The sequence below is a fragment of the Xiphophorus couchianus genome, chromosome 20 (genome assembly GCF_001444195.1).
Source record: "Xiphophorus couchianus chromosome 20, X_couchianus-1.0, whole genome shotgun sequence".
Lineage (NCBI taxonomy): Eukaryota > Metazoa > Chordata > Actinopteri > Cyprinodontiformes > Poeciliidae > Xiphophorus > Xiphophorus couchianus.
Genome location: NC_040247.1, coordinates 29780562 through 29801153, shown reverse-complemented (window position 1 = coordinate 29801153; position 20592 = coordinate 29780562). Strand labels below are relative to the sequence as shown.

General features: G+C 38.1%; 1 protein-coding gene across 4 annotated transcripts in view; it reads left to right on the top strand.

Annotated features, from left to right (window-relative positions):
• Positions 1 to 2656: 2656 nt before the first annotated feature.
• Positions 2657 to 20592, top strand: part of epha8 (eph receptor A8) — a 132723-nt gene continuing 114787 nt past the window's right edge. For 3 of the 4 annotated variants that reach the window (XM_028003338.1, XM_028003337.1, XM_028003335.1), the window contains exon 1: positions 2658 to 3101. In XM_028003338.1, coding sequence (XP_027859139.1) covers positions 3014 to 3101 — 88 coding nt within the window. In that variant the 5' untranslated portion in view covers positions 2658 to 3013. Of the gene's footprint in view, positions 3102 to 20592 lie in introns of all 4 variants that reach the window. The other variant, XM_028003336.1, reaches the window with a different exon arrangement.

Sequence of the window (20592 nt, the reverse complement as noted above, 5' to 3'; positions counted from 1 at the left end):
CAGTTGTCTTTCTTATCTCCACTCTTGGAATGTTGAGGCAGAACAATAATTCAGAAGATGGTCTGAATGCCTGTAGAAGAGTATGAACCCTTTTCTAAGTCCCATTTAAAGCGGACGGCAATATGTGAAACTCAGTGGGTCAGGGAAATGTGACCAAATGGGTCTGACTGTGTAGAACTTCAGCAGATAACTGGGCGGTTTATCTGTCTTTGCCCCAACACACCAGTCACACAGATAAGATGGCTCCTTCAGTGAATATTGTTCTATACAGTATCCAGACAATGTACATTGTGTACTCCTCTGTTGTGGTCTATCAAATAAAATAGTAAAGAAATACATTGAGGTGTGTTGTTGTAACACACATACCGATACAAGGGATGTTGATACTTTTGTAAGTATTTTCTGCTTCACTACAGTAAAGCTCTCAGTCTCAGAAAAGCCTGGTGAAAGTTCTCTGGGCCATATATCAAAAAGATCACTGCAACATTTTTGCTCTGGTTTGAAAACATCTTTCTTACGCTCAGACTTTTGCCCTGTTTTCCCATCACAAAGTGTCTTTTTTTCCCCTTTCATAAATCCTCGTAGTCATGACATGGTGACAGAAGTCAGGGATTTCTTTAGTTTCTTTTTCTTCTGTTTTTGCTTGGTTGGTTTTTGGGGTGTTGATGATGTTAAAGGTTCAGAGAGCAGCCTCCTCTCTCTTCTCCCCTCGTCTGTTCCTGGAAGACTGCAGCGTCAGGGTGAATATAACGGTGTTGTTGTCCTCACAGCCTATTAGACTGGCAGACTGACAGTGCAGCCTAGTGGTAAAGAAACAGAGCCTCACACATGAACACATTGCAGATAAGGAATAAAACATCAACAGAGCATAACTGCTTTTAGCTGAATACAACGCGGCTCCCTCTGCTTCAGCTGGTCGGTGGCTTCCTTGCTGAAGTCTTTGATTTGCACACAGGAATAACTCTGTAGATTCTGTGGAGGAGCCATTATAAGGTCACACAGAAACCCCCTGTGTGTCCAACCCTGTGGGGGAGGACAGGGTGAGGGAGGTAGGAGTTTGGCACACATGACTCTGCCTCAGTTTGGGCTTGACAGTCATTTTAACTAACCTCTGTCTCCTTCATGAAATGAAGTTGCGACAGTTCCTTCTACACCCCAGAGCTGAAGGTCTGTACTGCTCGGTTGAAGACTCAGCTAGCTGGAAGACCTCTGGACAAACATTACTAACACTGAGTCTATACATGTTAGAGCACAGAGACATGTTGAGAGGGAAGCAATCATCGGGGACGTTGGTGCCTATCTCCAGAGGTCATTGTACTAGGAGCAGAGTACAACCTAGAGATGTTGTCAATCCATCAAAGCCAACTCAGAAAAATATAGGACAAACAGTCAAGCACATCCCATAAACCTAATGGCAATTTAGAGAGACCAGTTAACCTAACAGCCAGGTGTCTGGACTATGGGAGGACTCTGGAGTACCCAGAGAGAACCCATGCATGCACTGGCAGAACATGCTCAATTTCATGCTGAAAGACCCCATGCTGGGATTTGAACCCATGACCATCTTGCTTCAAGGCAACAACACTACCAACTTCTCCAGTGGCAGAAGTTGGTAGTGTGCAGCCCGTTAAAAGGATTGTTATTTTTATTATTAATACAATTCGTGGTAATATTAAGAAAAACAAATAAAATCAAAAATATGCAGCAGTATGAGGCGGATATACTTGAAGTCTTGATTTTCTTCACACTTGCAAACAGTTGTGTTAGAAATCTTGGATTTGTATTTGTCATTGTTTATTTTCATACTAGAACATAAATAGTTTCTTTTAACTGATACTACGGCCATTGAGACGTGCACTAGTATTGCTTGTTCTACAACTAAATGATTACATGAAAATTCATAACGAGAGATAAATATGAATGAGATCAACAATACACAAATTAAGTATACAGCATACTTATAAATAAGTAAAATGTTGAAATAAATCAAGAGGATGTCATCATCACATAAAGTTATGTGGAGAATTCATCCTCATGTGATCCTGGTTCTGATGGAGAGGATTGTGTTGGCATTGTAACATCGTCCCTCCTGCAGCGTGGCTAGATCCGTATTATGAAACATCTTTGAGCAGTTTTACATTCGTAAACATCATTTCCACCACGTTAGTCAAATGCAGATTTTGGCTTCAGTAATGGGGGGGGGGGAAAAATCTCAGTTTCCTCCTGTAATGAAGCCCATGTGTGTGATCCTGCTGCCACTGCAGCAGTCTATGAAGGTGTTTGTGTGGAGTGGGACAGCAGAAAGCAATTGATCAGGACAGGTTCATTGATCTGTGGTTCAGTAGATGAATAGATCTAGAGATCAAACAGACACACACATATTTAACAGCACGTTGAGTCACACTGTGCTACACCTGAACACAGCTCAGGTTCCTATATGAGTGCAGCGCAGCACACTGATAACCGATCAATGCCATTTGGCCTTGCAGATATGATGCTGTTTTTGGGTTCACTCCACAGTCAGTTATTTGCCACGGGCTAGGTGAGAGTGTGTATGTTGGCGTGTGTTTGCCAGAGCTGAGCCAGTGACAAATGAGGGTAAATAACAGAGAGTGGTGCAGTGTGCCGAACTCATGACCCAGAGAGATAAACAGAGAATCAGAGTTGGCCAGGCAGGTGGGATGGAGAAAGTGGGGTGAACACGCGAGTGTTTAGTGTGCCGTGCAGCTCTGATTGGCTAACGCTCCTCTAAGGGACGAGCTAACCCTCTTCCCCCCTCCACCCCACCGCAGCTTGCCGAAAGTCCGTGTTCGTATGTGCTCGCGCGCGCGCGAGGCAGCCGGCAGACCGAAGCTCGCGGAGGAGGCAGGTTCTCACTCCCAACAGCCAGACACACGCTGAACACTCTCTCTTCAACCCGGGGACACGGAGGAGCAGCAGAAAGAAGACGGAGCGGAGGAGAGAGGGGGAGAAAGGCAAGAGGGAGACTGGCGGAGTGTGAGGGAGATCAACCATGGCTTCAGATCCGGGGCTGGCGGTGATACTGCTGTGGACTATATCACTCCGGGCTGTGGGCGCCGCAGGAACCAGCAGCAACGAGGGTAAGACTGGCACTCTGTACTCTTCTGAAGCTTAAAGCTAAACCATCCTCTAAAGTGTTTTCGTACGTCTGAAGGCAGAAGTTTGCCCAGAACAACTTTGAACATATCTGTGTATGTTTGAACTGATCCTGAAATTGCCTATTTGGTGATTGCGCGCGCGAGCGACGGTCACAGCCGCATGTGTTTGGTGTTAGTGACGTGAGCGCGTCTTCTTCTGCGAGTTCTCCGAGGACATCCTCTTCATGTGTATCCCCAGTGTTTTCATTTCATATGGATTGTTTCCAGCAGCATTTTTTGTGTACTTTCATCTCCCCAACTGCCCCGCATCTTTCCACCTGGAGACGCAAATCTGTTTTTGTCACTTGTTCAGCTGATGTCCCTCACCGCCCAAAGTCCCCTGATATATTTCATTATTCCATTCAGTTTAGGTTCAAGAGTCAGAGTCAAGAAAATGTCCAGTTTCAGCACCACTGCAAGAACGAAAGAAAGAGTTTAGTACTCGTTGAAATGTGATGTCAAAAGTATAAGGTTTCTGTAGGCGTTCTTAAAAAGTGTGGAATATATGGAATTTATTTGAACTGTCTTTCATTTCTGAATAAGAAAATTGAGTATTATAAATGTTTGACTTTCCAGACTTCTTAAAATGTACAAAAAGAAATATTTGTACATTTTTTTCCGCATCAAAACATCCAACCCATTTTCCAAAAATGAATTTGCACTCACTCAAAATTAAAAATGGAACCGTATTACTCTACTTTAAAAAAAAAAAAAAATTGGACAATAAGTTCTTAATTTTGATGCCAAAGAAGTATTGGCACTCATTTTTGGGAATTTTACAAATTAAATAGAGGTGTAATCGGGCAAAAGCTGTGATCTATTTTACTATTACTTTACGAGATTAAGCCTAATCCAAAGATTCCAGCTTTTGCATAGATATTAAATAGATGTGAAAAAGCCATTTACCAAACCACTGAATTGTAAATTAGTTTTGGTATTGAATTGTTTCAAATGTAGGGAAATCAGAAGACCTAAACTAGGTTGGTGTTTTTTCATCCAAATGTTCAGTTTTATGTTATGCCCGTTGGACAAATCTAAAATAAATCTGAAAAAGTGTGGAACTTTGTAAATACTTACAAGAACCTGGAGCGAAGGCTGCTTCTTTTCCGCTTTACAAAAGTCACAGTGGAGAGATCCAGGCCCACTTCCAATCATATCTGCAAAATCACATTAGATTTTATCTCTATGAAATTTTATGCCCTCTTTTCCTTCACTGCTCTTGTTTGAACAATGACCATTTGAATATCTGACCACGGATACGTTCCCTTTCCTGCTTAAAGTTGGCAACTTTGAGAGATGATTCTCTTTGTAAACAAACTCATAATGAGTCTGAAGACAAGGAGTCATTTTATAGTTGTCCTTATTATCTCCACAAGTCTGAAATCAGTGGTTAGTTTAATTGAAACATTGCATTGCCACAAACTGTGAATTCGGAGTAGACTGGACGAAGATGCGTCCATGGGAATGTTTTATTGTTGTCCGATAGCAAACTGTGAAAAGAAGGGCAGAAAAATCTGGAAGCAAAGCCATAAAAATTGCCTTCACTAAATATCATCTATCAAGGTTGGACTTTGATGCTAAACAGAACTTTTTGTGACTGTAAGAAATATGTTTAGACAAAGTGTTCAGGCATACACTGATATTCAAAACCAAAATAAGTTATTTTAGCTTATGGTCTAAGCACTTTATTTCTAATATTAAAACTTCAAATGGAGCAGTGGTTTATCTTTAAGCCACACAATTAGAAATTAATTTGATTTCAACATTATACAAAATAACTCGGGCAAGTAAAAGAAAAGAAAACGTTTGCTTTAGTTATGTTTAAAACAAAGAAAAAAAAAATGTAAGTCTCATTTGGACCAAAAACTAAATCATAGATTTCGAAAGAGAGTAAGTTGTTTTCCTATGAAATTTATAAAAATAAGTTAAGGAAAGAAATTCTTGCTTTGCTTCTGCTTAAAACTGAACTTTAACTGGGCTGCAAATATTTAATTTCCACTGAATGGAGGAATTCATCTTTGGAACGAATGAAGAGCTTGAAATTTAACTGGTGCAGAGGCTTCAAGCAAAACCTCGCTGCACAACAGGCAGGCATTCAAATGCCCTTACACTGGATGAACCAGGTTGTGTATGGAGGACATCCGAGCAGGCGAGGGCCGCCAGCCATTTTGTCTTTCTTCTTTGTTTTATAAAATGTATATATTCTAGGTTTGCTTCAATCTTATGTAGATGTACGTAGATGTAAACAGCCGATCGTTTCTTGATGACCACGTTCTGAATTATACTTTTGATCCTATTTGTACCAAAGCCAAATTTGTACTGTATGTGCAGATTAATTTATATGTACAGAGATGAAGTCTGGACACGAGGAAGCAAAATATAAAAATAGAAATCAAATAATGTTTGGAAAAACTATTTTATGTCCGTTTTCTTAACAAAAAAGAGGAATATTGAATCTTGCACAGAGTCCACTGCATGGTAGAAAGTCAAAAGGTAGAATATTTATTCAGCTGGGATTGAGTTCAGAACCTTGTTAGCTTTGTTTTCTTTATTTCATTTTCATTATCTATTCTGTTTTTACATACATTTTTAATATTTTGCCACAATTAAGAATCTTCCTATTTATGGAAAAGTATTTTTAATCCTTGACAAGACAGAAGGCTCAGTTTATAAAAGAATAAAAATGGGCTATATTTAAAAACATGTACCATAAGTCAAAACTACTCTTTGGAGCCAGTATATATGGTATTATTTTATTTTTTGGAGGTAGCAAAACTAAAAGTATGCATCACAAAAGAGCGGCACTCAACTCTAAATGGATTAATACTTAGATGAACAATGATCGTAACAGCAGCCCCCCTTACACTATACTGTCTCAGATGTCTTGATAATTGCAAGGCCACTTGCGACAAGAAAAAAATGCATCTACGATATCTGTGAAAAGTAAACCAAGAAGTTCTGAAATAGATAGAAATTAAACAAGATTTTGAAGTGAAACAAAGCATACAGAGATGACAATTACACTTATAATTTATCCGATTAATAAAAGAAATAACCGGTTTGGTCAATGCAGGTTTTTTTTGTCGTTCGTACAACGTTCGCAATTTTAGACTTGCGTGTCTGTTTTAGAGTTTATATTTGTGTCCCTATTTCATCATGAAGGCACTCATTGCATTGTTTTCACATATAGGTTTGATGTGCTGCATGTGATTTAAAAAGAATCAATGAGAAAGAAAACAACAAATTCCCCTTTTTTTCCAATAATGCAATTGTTGAATTCATGTAAATTTCTATTTAATCATAAAAAAATATATATAGTTGTTATTTTGATAAGCAGACATGAATAAATGGAGTGTGCATTGACAGTGTCTCTGACAGAAATCCGAGTTTGATGATTTTTCTTCAGTCTCACATTTGAATATCTGGAAGATCGAGGCAGAAATTCTAATTCTGTCTCGAGTGTCAGGATAAAATTTGAAGTCAATATAAGCTAAAAGACGAGGGAGCTAGCATGCTATTCTTGGACAATGGAAGGTTTTTAGAACAGCTCTACACAGTGATCATACTTAACAACCTAACCAGAAATAAATACCTGCTAAAGTAGCTATAAGTATAAATACTCAGTCAGTCGAACGATGAGTCTCAGAGCTTGTTGCCTTTGTGTCTTTACAGAACTACCAACATGAGATTTTTTCGCCACTGTTTGATCACCTATATACTCTGACCTGTCGTTTCAGATTTTAGCTGGTCCCGATTCCGCTCTCACAATTATAAATAATGTAGAAATTATTTGTCTAATACGGGGATAAATTGAAGATCAAAACTGTCATGAAATTGAAATCTTTATCGTAAAACAAAACATGTTTCCAAAAAATATTTCTCCCTCTACATCACAGAAAATCTGCAAATTCACTTACATCCTGCTTGAGACAGAGGTGTCCGTACATAACACAACTAAAACAAGACAAAGCTCTCAAACTGGTTTTATGTCCACACTTAAAAACAGAGTAGTCAACCATATCAGAAACTGTTTGATTTTTTTTCCCCCCAAGTTCAGCTTCATGTTAATAGCAGCTGTGATTAACTCAATACTGGAGAGGGGAAGCTCTGATTTGCCATGAGGTATGTTTGATTGTTAAACAGTTTATTTATTGTAACTATACAGTAGCATTTCTATGATTTATCATTGATTATTTATCAGGCATCTTCTCCTTTATATGTGTTTGTGAGTTGTGCATTAATGTGGTTGCCGTTACTAAGGGTGTATTCCCCATTGAAGCACTTTTATCGTATCCCAGCTATCCAATCGGCTGCATGGTAGGCATAACTGAACTTCTGAAAAGGATGAAAAGGAGAAACTGCTGTGTTATGTCCTAACTCTCTTGAGTCTAACTCCCTTTTGTGCCTGGCTGAATAAACGGCTGTCATGCCTATTGTTCTGCACGCCTTTAACATTAATCCACGCTAATGTAAATTTTTTTACCTCTATAACATCTTCAGCTCTGAAAAATGTTGTGTTTGCAGTATAAAAATCAGCTAAATTGAGATCTTCCTACGTTTCTCTGGTAACGTGTGGAAATCTTGTTCTTCTTTAAAATATGTTGTGAAATGTTTGTTGAGAAATTCTGCATTTCTAGTTGACATTGTCCAGCAACAGGTGAGGGAGGGGAAATTCTACTGTGAGCATCCTATGACCAATTAGAAAACATCTCACTGGATGCATTTCCACTGACCATAAAATTGCTCAAATTGAAATCCCCAAATCAAATTTTCTTAATGGAAACATAGCAATTTGAAAAAAACTCAGGTTTTTTGATAAAACTTTTTTGCCCTAGGTTGAGGTGGTTTGTTACAGTATTGAAATTTGCGTACACAAAGCAGCTTATTTGTTCACACCGGCTCCTTGGACAATATGCAGCCGGTGCCACCAGAGCTCTCACAGCATCGCACGTTTCATCAAAAGCTAGGTTTGTCCTTTTAAGTGTTGAATCCGTAGCTCTTCTGTAAAATTGTCAAGTACAATTTCCCCCAAAACGCTGCATTTGTAGCCGTTCGCAAGTATAAGGAATTTGATGCTCCAATGCCTGAGGAAGATGCAGACGTCTTTTCTGGTAGAGGATGAGTGCTTGCACCATGGCGGAAATATGAGTGTCTTATGTAAGTATTTACATCCATTGCCGCCATGATTTTTATTGTGCTATTGCGTGACCAGACTTAACAGCTCAGTTGCAAATTTGAGCTGTTCGACATTAGAAGAATATGGGAATAGTTTTGTGCACATTTGTCTCTCAAAAACATGAGATTAAACTCAAATGTGGAATAAAAAAAAAAAACCACAGGCCATCACTCCCTAGATAAATCATAGATTGCCAATAAGAAAGAGACTGACAGCAAACTTATATTTGAATCTGTGTTTGGTCAGGTGATGTGTGAGCCAAATGTACTTTATATTAGGCATCTGGTGTGAGCGCATACGGAATCAGGATTTTCTCCACACAGCCCCTTCTATCTGCGAGCGCTGTTCCTGATTTCTCTCACTGCCACGTGCAGCAGGAGGATAGCGAGCTTTCCTTCAGGTTGTCGTTCGTTCTGAGGAAGATGAAAAGACCCACGCAGAGAACAGGACTCGCTGCTAATGAGCAAACCGTAGGTGGATGATTATTAACACGTACCTCTGCTGCAGGACGACCAACTGGGGAAATAGGGACCCAGAGGCAGGAAGAGTGTGTGGCAATTTTTTTTTTTTTTAATCTGCTTTATTTTAAGATTTGAGGATGAAATATAGAAGCAACTGAAACAAAAACACCGAGGTTGAAAGCAACTACACTGCTGGGAGGATAGTTTTTTATTCTTCTCCTTCAGCAAGAAAATGTAAAGACAAATCTGTCCGCTGAAAAAAAAAGTGTTTGATTTAGATCGCTGCTGCCGTGGACGTAGACACAGCTGTTCATTTACTCAACTCTTCTAGTCAGCAGGAGACCAGGCTCGTGTTTAGCAGCATTGTGTGAAAAGAAACTACGTCTCGGTTAATAGCTCAGAGAGGAAACCTCATCTCCGTACATTAGAGAGAGAAAAAGCCTCTCGGCTATTACGCTTAGCGAAGCTGCTTAAGCCACATAGCTCAAGGACACTTCAGCAGCCTCTCTGACAGGATACCTTTCAGCCCCAAAGCCTTTTATGCTTCAAATTTTAACACAGATTACTGGTATCAGTATGTGGTTTTTCACACATAAAAAACTTTATTATCTGAACGTAGATTACCTGCCTCAGTCTGCTCTGAATATTTACCTTCCTGTGTTTTAATGTAGTCCTGTAATGTCAGTAATAAATTAGAGCCTTATTGAAAAGTTTATGTATTTCAGTAACTCCATCATTAAGGGAAACTCATTAAATAGATTAGCTACACAAGACTTTTTTTCAAGCCTTTATTTCTGCTAATTTTTATGATTTCTTTGCTTCCAGCAAATGAAATCATGACATTTAAGATTAGATTACTATGGCCAATAAAGAACATTTGAACTTGGTAAAAAGTATGTTTAATATCTGGTCAAAGGTCATTTTGAAAATGTATTTTTAATTTGATAAATGAGGCTATTTTCTTAACTGTGACTGTGAACAGAATGATATTAGAGAACATATTCAGCTCGATAAACACAATTACTTAAAAATCACTGAATTCAGAGAGTGTGTATTCCGTATATAGCTACAGTCTTCTGTTGTATAAATAAAAATACATTTTGAATATATCGACTGTTTTAGGAGGTGCTGACTTAAAGTGCATGTGGCTCCTTATTTACATTCCCTTTGGGATCAGTGAAAATCTTTTTAAATGGACTCAAGTAGAATTTAATTCTTGATTTTTAGCTGAGGTTATTCATACCCCTGATAGATTTAGGTTTAAAATGATTTCTAAATGAATAATTTTGTTTCTGATTAAACTAGGCATTTCTCAAATGACAAAACAATGACCCCCCGCTATCCCCCTCTCCAAAAAATTTCAACTATCAGCTTCTTATTAATTTAAAAGAAAATTATAAACCAAATTGGTTTGGTGATAAGACCCAAGTATAAATTGATGTTTGGGAGCCCAGATGTTAATTATTTTATATCAACAATACCTACTCATTCAGGTGGGTTGTTTTGGGGATGCCCTGCGACAGACTGGCGACCTGTCCAGGGTGACTCAGCCTCTCGCCCGGAACGTTAGCTGGAGAGACACCAACACCTCCCGACCCCACTAGGGACAAGGCTGTAAGAAAATGGATGGATGGATGTTTTGGGGATATTTATTATGTAAAACAAATCACTCCTACATGTTGGCCTTTGTGGAGTGATTCACTATTCACTCTAATGACCAAATATGCAATAAGCAGTTTTACACTAACATAAATGATGTTCTTAATTTGAACACAATTTAAAACAAACCAAAATTCATTTTGAAAAACTAAATTAAATGTCTTCAAAACACAAACCACGTGCTTCGACTCTATTTTATCCCTGATTGAGTTTCCTACATATTAGATTTGCACATTCAATAATAAAAGTCAATCGCAGCAGGTTTTTATTTTACCCAGATAATGATTTTTTTTTTTCTCTGTAACTTTCTATATTTTATAATTACAACAACTCAATTTCCAAGCATGGACCCAGACTTGCTCACACACTCACAGTTAGGTAGCGTTCAGGAGAAACTCCTCTCCTCTTCTCCAGTGCAGTCCAAAGTCCAAAATATCCCTCTCAAAGCTCACTCAGCAGCTCTGCTCGCTTACAAGCATTCAAAGTCCAGTCTCCAGTCGCCATGCTGTGGTTTTCCGACTGCGGGGTTTTGGAACATTCTTAACAACCGTGGAGTTGGTGTTGCTATGTTAGCACACCCACAGTGTCTCATCAAAACCGCAACCAAGTCCTCTGACCTGTTTGTCTCTTTCTTCTCACTACAACACGCTTGTCCTTCTTCTGTCCTCCCTTGGTATCCATTTGTCCCTTGTTCTCTTAAACCGCTTTAAACAATGTTTTGGTGAACTGCTAGGTAGCCACTCCCCTCTGCTGCACCTTTCTGCAGCTTCTCTGCTTCTTAGTGATGAGAACCAGAGGGACTCAAACTCCTAGCCATCAGAGAGTGCAGGTACTTTGGTGTGACTGACCTGTCACTCCTGTTTGAAGAAGTGCCACAGCATGAGAAGCAAGCAGTGCTGGTAGCACATGTAAAGTCAGAACTGTGCAAAAGGTTTCTACAAACTGTGAAGGACAGTCGGTAAGCCTCACAATGCTGTTGCTCATTTCCTGAATCTCATTGGAGCAGCAGATGGACTCTGATTGTTGTACTGAACAGTTTTAATATTCAAATGAAATCAAGCGAGTAGCTTTAAAAAAAATGCACTCAGTGTTTATTGTTTATGGCAGAAAGTGAAAATGAATAAATGTTGAATAGAATTTTGACAAAAAATATATTTAACAAAATGTTGATAAATATGCTAATTTATTTATTGGTGTTGAATTTCACTCTAAAATATTTGCTATTTATTATACTTTTGGAATAATTGGTTTAAAGGGGTGGGAATCTGTTGGATTATTTCACAATGTATTTATCTGGTTAATTTCAGAATGTAATAGATGTGTTTCTGTTTCTGTCTTTTGAGGTTTTTCACCTATGTGGCTGGAAGGCTAAAAACTATGGTGACCATCATACAAAAATAAAGATGGATCAGCTAAATTGAAGGCTCTTTGAGTGAAATCCAGTTAAGTTTCATAGTAGAGACTATCTCCCTTTCAAATGGGGAATCACACAGTAAACCAAACTTGACAAACAGCTTTGGAATTGTGCTATGTGTTTCTTTTCTGTTTTTAATACCATTTTTCTCAGTTTAAAGATGCGCCATGAAATATTTTATCACGTTTACAGAAAGTATATCACTTTTGTGCACTTTTTTCATGTGCATATTTTACTGTCTGCTAAATGCCTGGCTGATATAAACCAGTTTGTTGTTCTACACGTTTCCTCGCCCAGAGGATCTGGGCTCTCAGCCTTTGAGCAATGATTGATTCCTGGAGGTGAAGGACTCCGTTGAAGTTTTACATTTTACATCATTAACGATTGTCCGTGATGTATGTAATGCTGCAGTTTGATTCTATGAAGCTTACAGAAAATTTTCTGCGCTATAAACAACCATCCTCCACTGCAAAGAAAGAAATGCCGATTTGAATGAAGCGGCTGTTAATGCTGATGTTTGGAAGCGTGACCGTCACGGACTGAACGGCTTCCTTCACTTCCTCCTCTGTCATTGCTACAAGTACAGGCAGACTACAATTCTAAAACAGTGCAGAAAAACAACATTCACAACTTATTTTGTTCGCTGATTGGCTCAGTAGAAATTCTACTGCATCTATCTGAGTGATGGGAGAAAACCAAGCCTGCCGATGAAGTGAGATTAGAATCGAGCGAAATTGCATTGGTAGGCACTGGCCAGGCAACTAGAATAACAAACTAAAACCTGAAACAAATAGGAATCGTCCTATTTGTGTTTGAAATGGTACACCTTTTCTTCATTCAGCCCCACGCATGTAGAAGTGGGGTCTATCAGTTCTCGACGGTTCCCAACCTTCAGACCTTTTTTGAAGGTTGGGAACCTTTCAGGCTTTCCTTTCTACTGATGCCCACTTATTGCCTGACTGACGTCACTAAAGGCCAGTAATTCCACAAAATACCTTAAAAAAATATTTTTGGGCTTAAATCATGGTGTTTAAGTGGCAGTCCTTTAAATTACTGAAATTTAAAGGAACTATGCATAAACTAGTTGGTTATTTCTGAATTATTTTATATAATATTTTGGGCATTTAGGAAATAGAGAATTAGAAATATATAAATAATATTGGGGATCCTAACTGTTTTAAAAAGAGAATGCTGTATAATCTGGTATAAGTTCTATGTATAATCTGAGCTCAATATACTTTAATCACTAATCATGTCTTTTATTAACTCTTCACAGACTTTCTGAGCGAAAGTCTTTTCATTTTATCGTTCAACTACTTTTATGAGCTAACTATTGCAAACTATTCTGTCTGGTTTCTAAATTTACAACACGGTTCTTCTCCGTTCATTCAGACTGCCAGTCGAGGCTCTGTAAAGCGAACTCCTCTCCTCCTCAGGAGAGAGTCTTTATTTTTAGTGAGGTTGGAACGCAAACGTTTCCCTTTTCTCCCGTCCTGCCTGGTTTTTCTTTACACAGGTTACTGATGTTTGACCCTCCAAGAGTTTTCCTCCTGCAGTCACCGGTGTCTATGAAGACATCAACCTTGTTAGCCAGCTGTCAACAGAAATGTTGGAGTCACCAGATCGATATGTTCTCAGAGCGGTTAAAGGCCCCGAGGTGGAGGCCTCTCCCGTGTGCCGTCCAGACCTTTATCAGATCCTTATGCCGGGCTGTCCACAGATCAGCGGCGGTGAGCTGACTCTGCTGTGCTCTGTGATTGCATTCGTGCTGCTGCTGGTAAATACACGTTTCTACACTTTTCTAGCATGCAGGGTGTGCGGTCTCTCCTTGGGATAGCCGAGGATAGAGCTGAAATGTGAGAAATGATTGTAGTCGAGGCTTGGCAGCCTGGTAATGGGTTGGTGTTGTGGTTGTGTTGGCACGTTCTTCCTGGGAGAAAATCCTTGTGATGCTCCCTTCAGCGGAGTCACGAAGAGGTGTTTCTGCAGGGATGGCCTCCACTCAGGTGCAGGCTGACAAGACGAACAGCAGATGAGTTTAAAACAAAGGAGCTGCTTCGTGATGGAGGCTGACGGAGAGAAGCGCTCCGCTCGCACGCAGAGTGCACACAGTGAGATCAAGAGAGGGAAAGAGGGGGTGGCAGCTGTCTAAAACACACCTTCTTCAAGTTCCACCAGCTGGCGTCTTTAGAAACATTCGGAGGGAGCACCTAGCTGATATTTGCTGATAAAATGCTCTCAATTCCTTTTAATCCTTCAAAGGATTTAAATGTTCATTAAGTTTAATGCAGGTCCAATGAAAGTCTATTATTTTCTGATTACCACAGGCAAACCTGCCAGCCGGTTCCCAGTGCTGCGTTCCAGCTATTAAGGTCAAACTGCAGGTTTGTGCTGCCACTCTGTGAATAATCAGAGCTGCTTTACTTACAAAATGTGGAGAATTTATAGAAATTAAAACGCTTCAACATATGTGACAAATGATGAGTAATGTACTACTGATTTTAGACAATACATTTCAACAAATTTATTTTTTCTAAGGATATTAAAATGGCCAGGTCAATGACTTGAGAAGCTGGTGTCTGAATATAAGATGTGCTTAATAACACAACTGCTATAGTTTAAAATACTTTGAAACAGCTTTGAACACACAAGCTGTAACATCTCCTCCAATTTTAATGATCTGTTTGCTTTATTTCTGCGCTGGATCCATGAGGCAAACCCCACTAAACTGCTGGGGGACTGTAGGTTATACCAAAATAAAAGATCAGTTCAGAATTTAACATTTTTTTCTAACATGTATTATTTACACAGTAAAGGTGGTGTAAGTCTGTTTCTGAAAAATAGAGTCGACTTGTTCTTAGGGATTAGTTGGAAGGTAAATGATCAGATTAAATAAAATACTCTGTTTTTGCAGAAGACTTTGGGTTCCGTCATTTTTTGGGGGGGGGATTTTATTTTTGCCAACTTTGATGTTTTTATGCATAATATTTGGCCAATTGATTTAGGGTGTATTTGAATTGTTTAAATAGATTGACAGTAATTTATTCTTTTAAACAAAGGAACAATCTGTCACTTTGACTCCATTTTAAATACATTTTGAACATACAACCTTCCTAAATAGATTTTTAAAAATTAGCTTATGTTATAGTCTTTTAAACATATTTGAGCAACTTTTTGAATTTTCAACAAGAATATGATAGGAAACTAAAAATGTATCAGAATGAATGTTGCAGATAATTTTTTTATATTCCACTCCTAGTTTTATTTTTCAGCAAAGTTGTTTTTATTTGAGTTAGAGTAATGAAGCTCTGCCTTTCAAGATAAGATTTTGCAACAACTCAAAGCAGACCTCTTCCTGTTCTATCTTCTGTTTCATGATGGAGCTGTCAGCTAAACCAGGAGTCTACAACCTTTAGAGTCCAAACAACCATTTTTTCCCTCAGTCCAGCTAAATAAAACTCATTCAATCATAAATGTTACATTACCTTTTGAACAAAGACTTGTTTTGATTAGTAATCTACTATAGATTTTCTAAATTTGTCATGTAAGAAAAATTTTACAAATCTAAGTTTTTAAAATAAATAAAAATGTGTATCTTTTGCAGTAAAGAGGGTGGATACATGTTCTCCCATGGGATGTTGATATTTGTGGAAAATCCTGTAAAAAATAAATCGCATACCAACCAGTGTCTTTCACCAACTGGTCTAAGAAAGTATCACTGGTGCCTTATAGTGTTGAAATGCTGAAAAGTCCTTCATTTTACAAACTTTAAAAAAACTCTGACTAAAAGTCTACATTCTGATAAATAGAAATGATACTTTTTCCCTCTTACAAAAAAACAAAAACCAAGACAGAAATGAAATATGTAAATGATTTTTAGAAACTTAAGTCTTGTCTAAATAGTGAATTAGTAGAAAAACTCACCTGCCAGTTTATCCAGACATCTCTACAGGAATATGTACACAGAGTCATACCTACATAAAAGATCCTAGTTTAGAAAATGATACTTTATGTGAAGTTATCTTAAAAAAACAGACAGAAAGAGAAAAGAGATTGACTCCCATGCCGTTTTAACGGAAGGTTTTCAATGTCTTGCATCAGCCCCTTGTCTGTGATTCACCTATTGCAATTCATAAAAACACATACAGTTTGTATGTTTGTATTCTCTCATGGTTGAACACTTTAAAAAATATTTCAACATGGACTAGACAAGTCTGACAGAAGGAAAATGACAGCCTCATGTTCATACAATCCCTCTTTATTCACAAATCTATTTCTTGTCTCACTTTGATAGTAGATTAACAAAACAGGCCATGTATCCCTGTGAGGTAGTAAACAGAGTGTGTGTTTAAGTTTTTATGCCAATTGTTCAATTATTACAACAATGTGTCACATTCTGACTAAATATTCTGGTGAGGAAGAAAAACCTAATTAACAGAAGCATTACATCAGATTGAGCGTTAGAAATGAAGAAACTGACATATACCAACACTTGGGGAGAAATTTTTCTATTGCTCATAGCAATAGAAAAATTTCTTTGAGCAATCTCTAAAATCTAAAAAAAATAAATAAATCTGGTCACTAAATCAGAATCAGTTTGCCGTCACATATGATCTGATAGTTGTTATGGAAACTTGCCACTCTTTTCTGTAGTGGTAGTATTTATTTCATCTCCCCATACCATCCTTCTTACTGCAGGTTGTGGCAACATAAACATGGGTCCTTGTACTGCCACGCAGCCAGTGGCCAAAGGAAATGCATCTATGTTACATACTATTTAAACCCTAGGGAACCAGGAGGGCAAGGGCTACTAATTAAAAGTTCCTTAAAACTGTCAAACATAAATTTAAAACATGCAGGCATGAAGAAGGTTGAGTGGGATGTAGTGCTTAGCACTACTGTGGTGCACACAAGTACAACACATACACCGGATTGTCTACGTATGAAAATGACTCCAATGTAATATAAGCATTTTTGACACAGTCAGTATCATAAGTTCAGCTCAACTAACCTCTGAATAAACCTTCCAGACCAGAAATCAATGAACTTTGTTGGTAAAATATTGATAAAATCACACAACTGCAAGAAAATGTACTTTTTCAGTTGACTGAAGTTATTGATCGTTCTGAAACTGTACCAAAGTCACTTTTAAATTGAAGTATGAATAAAACAGAACTTTTGACTGTTTTTTTTTTTTTTGGTTTTCTTATGACACTAGTGGCCTTTATTCAACTGTAACTGGACATGAACGAGGTGAAAACATGCAGTAAATGACCTGGGACTCGAACCAGGGACAAGTGTGTGGAGGACTGTAGTCTCTGCATGTGGTGCGTCTGCTCTACCACTGAGCCATGTGACGTCCAGCTGTATTTAGTTTTTGTTGCTTTTAGCATTATCAATGAACCCATCACATATCTGGACTGTAGAAAGTAATTAGAAAACTTATTGAGAACATTTAACCTCTGTAAAGAGACCTTTCAACTGGTCATCGAAACAGACTTCACCGCCAACTTAGTTTTCATAATTAGTTTTTTTATGGAATCATTTGAATTTACATATAGTAAATGAAAAGCCTTCATTAATTTCATTAAAGTTAATCTAAACATTGCCTAGAATTGTTCAGCCCAGCCTTTGAAATCCTATTATCATTTAAGAGAGCAATTAACTTTCAGAGAGAAAAAAAAGAGCAATACATAGGTTTATAAGAAATGGCAGTGCAGTCGTATTATGACGTACAGAACATATCTGATGCCCGAGGGACATAAAAATAGCGGTCAGAAGAGTCCTTTCTCTCTGTTTAGTAAACCAGACCAACTGACTGCAGTAAGACGGATGTCTATGTGAATTAGGTCTTAATGTTGAACTTTGTTTTGAAGTAAAGTGGAAGTTTTTGCAACACCTGTCACAACATTGCACTATGTTAAATTGCATAAAAATTTAATTAATAATTAAATTTAAAATAAGATTTAAAACATTACTGAAATTGTAATGTTTCAAATCTATTCTAACAAGGTATTATGTCAGATGTCTTTCATTGGCTGGGTGAAAAACTTAGCCATCTTACAGGTTTGACTCTGAACCTTCTTCAACCACAAGTCTTAAGAACATCATAAGATGTTCGCCTTGCCGTTCACTGTGTATGAGAACATTTAGCTCAGCCAACCTGTTGTTGCGCAACACCCCCCCCCTCCTTTCTGTCTCTACTCTCTCACTCTCGTACTTCCTCTTCTGAGAGGGGAGATGTGCTACCAGCTCTCCGTCTAACGGGTCCGTTGAGTTTCCTAAATCTGCTGGGATTTACCCTGTCCAGAACTGAAGTAAACTCTGTTTAAGCTGGTTTCGAGAAACGATTCGCCTGGTTATCTGACGGCCTACATCCAGGTGTCCCACCCTTCTTCCCCCTGTGAATTAGCCAGACTGAGCAGCCTACAGCCAACTAGTTTCACAGAGCACACCTGTTAACGGTCGCTCGTTCTCTATTTTACAACATGCATTTGTTATTGAACCAGGTAGGTTTTAGTGACTCGGGCGAGTCCCAAGGATGAGGTTTTAAATATGGGCTACCAGCAACCTAAAAACATTTTCCACCTCTTCCTCTCCAGAATCAAACATCACAGCTATTTTACAACCATCAAAGAACTTTAAGGTGACTCATTAACTGAATGTCCACAACATCTTTAGATTTTCTTTATGCTAAATATTTTATTAGTAAGGCATTTTTGCAAGGGTCAGTACAGCTTAATTCAGTAGCAGAAATAATCAAATAAGTAAAATCAATCATCTAGTCTATCTTTCCCTACTGCTGATACTGAGAACTAAAAAAGGGAACCTTTGAGAGAGACGGACGGAGTTTGGCGTTTCGAACCCCAGACCTGGCTTGATGATGAAGAAGGTGTGGCAGCAGGAGGAAGATGTTGATCGGCGAAGGCCAGGATCTCCGCAGGTCTGATGAGCTTCCTCTCCGCATGGATGCTGAGGTCACACAGGACTTGGTGCTGGCAGGAAAAAAGGCACCAGTTCTTCTTCCTTGTCTTTGTCTTCATCTTTGTCTTTGGGGTCTGAACCCAGCCGATGAGAGAAGTGCGATTCGAAGCCACAGATTGTGGGCCAGACGGGTTGGTCTCCATGTGCAGGACAGTCTCCGGCTCCGTGGCCCCGGCTCTTCTTCAGCTGCAGAGTTCTTTGTCCATCTCGATCTTGGCTCGAAGCTGCCCGGAGGATCCAACGAACGGTTCCTCTTTTGCACTCACCTTATATAGGGTTCATCCACCCCCCTGGTGCGCCTGCTGTCTGCTTAGACAGATGATCTCATATCCATCACTGTCTTACAGACATTTCCTGATGTCTGTGCCAATGTCTCAGGGTTGCTCAACCTCCTGTGTCCCTTGCCTGCACAACCTTTTACCTACCATCTACCTCCAACATATCAGTGATGTTTAATTGCAGTTTTATAACCTTTTACACCATTTCAAGTTCAATGTCAAAATCACATTTATATCACATTTATTTTCTTTAGCTTCTCTGATTTAGCATTCATTTATAATTTTATAACTATAACTTATTAATTATATTTATTATAATCTTAATGTGAGTTATTACAGATGTTTTTCTGAAAAGAAACCAAGAATAATCCATGATTCTAATTATATAATACCAAAGTTACAGTTACTTGTTTTTCTTGTAAGTGTTCTCACAAATGTAAGTGTAAGTATTATTACAATTAAACCAATATTAATATAAGTATTTTACTTTGAATCTTATCCAATTACTAATAATGTTTAGATTTCATTCTTTAAAACTTTCATGCTTTAAACTAAGAAGTAGTCTCAGCTATTTTTATAAATCTGCAGGCTAGAAACTTCCTCTTTTTCCAGGAAACCTGCTTTTCCTGTTTAATGACTCTCTCTGACTGACTATGATTTCTTATGATTAGATAGAAAAAAGTAGAATTAAAGCAAAGTTTGCATGAGACAAAAACAACACACACAACTAGATTTATTTTATTGACACTTAAGTCTACTGTTGGGCCTTGATGTCACTTGAGTGATTCATTTTAAAGATAACTTTATTTATTATTACTGTTAAACTAACTTTATTGACACTTAAGTCTACTGTTGGGCCTTGATGTCACTTGAGTGATTCATTTTAAAGATAACTTTATTTATTATTACTGTTAAACTAACTTTATTGACACTTAAGTCTACTGTTGGGCCTTGATGTCACTTGAGTGATTCATTTTAAAGATAACTTTATTTATTATTACTGTTAAACTAAAATCTCCAGCATGGGGAAGTGGGATGAGCTCGGATTTTCTTGACAAACCTTAGTTAAATTTTAAACTAAACGTTTAGCTAGCTTTCAAAAACTAACTTTATTCAACAATTAATAAATAGTACACTTAGAAACTAATATAAACAACAGAAATAATCTCATATTTAATACACTCCAATAAGTTGTTTTTATTTATGTTTTAGTGAGGAAGAATTAATCAAATAGGAGGTAATGATGCATTTTTTTTTATAAAGTCATTTGAAGAAAAATTGGTATTTCTGGTGTTTTTACACCCGATACTTCAGTAGAATCTGTTAGATTTGGGACAAAAGTTGCAACATTTGTTACATGTTCAGCTGGTCCGGTTTATTTTCACACTGCACTGTCAACAAATCCAAACCTTTGAAAAACCTGTTTACCCTCTTCGCCTGTGGTAGCACTGTTCTAAGAACC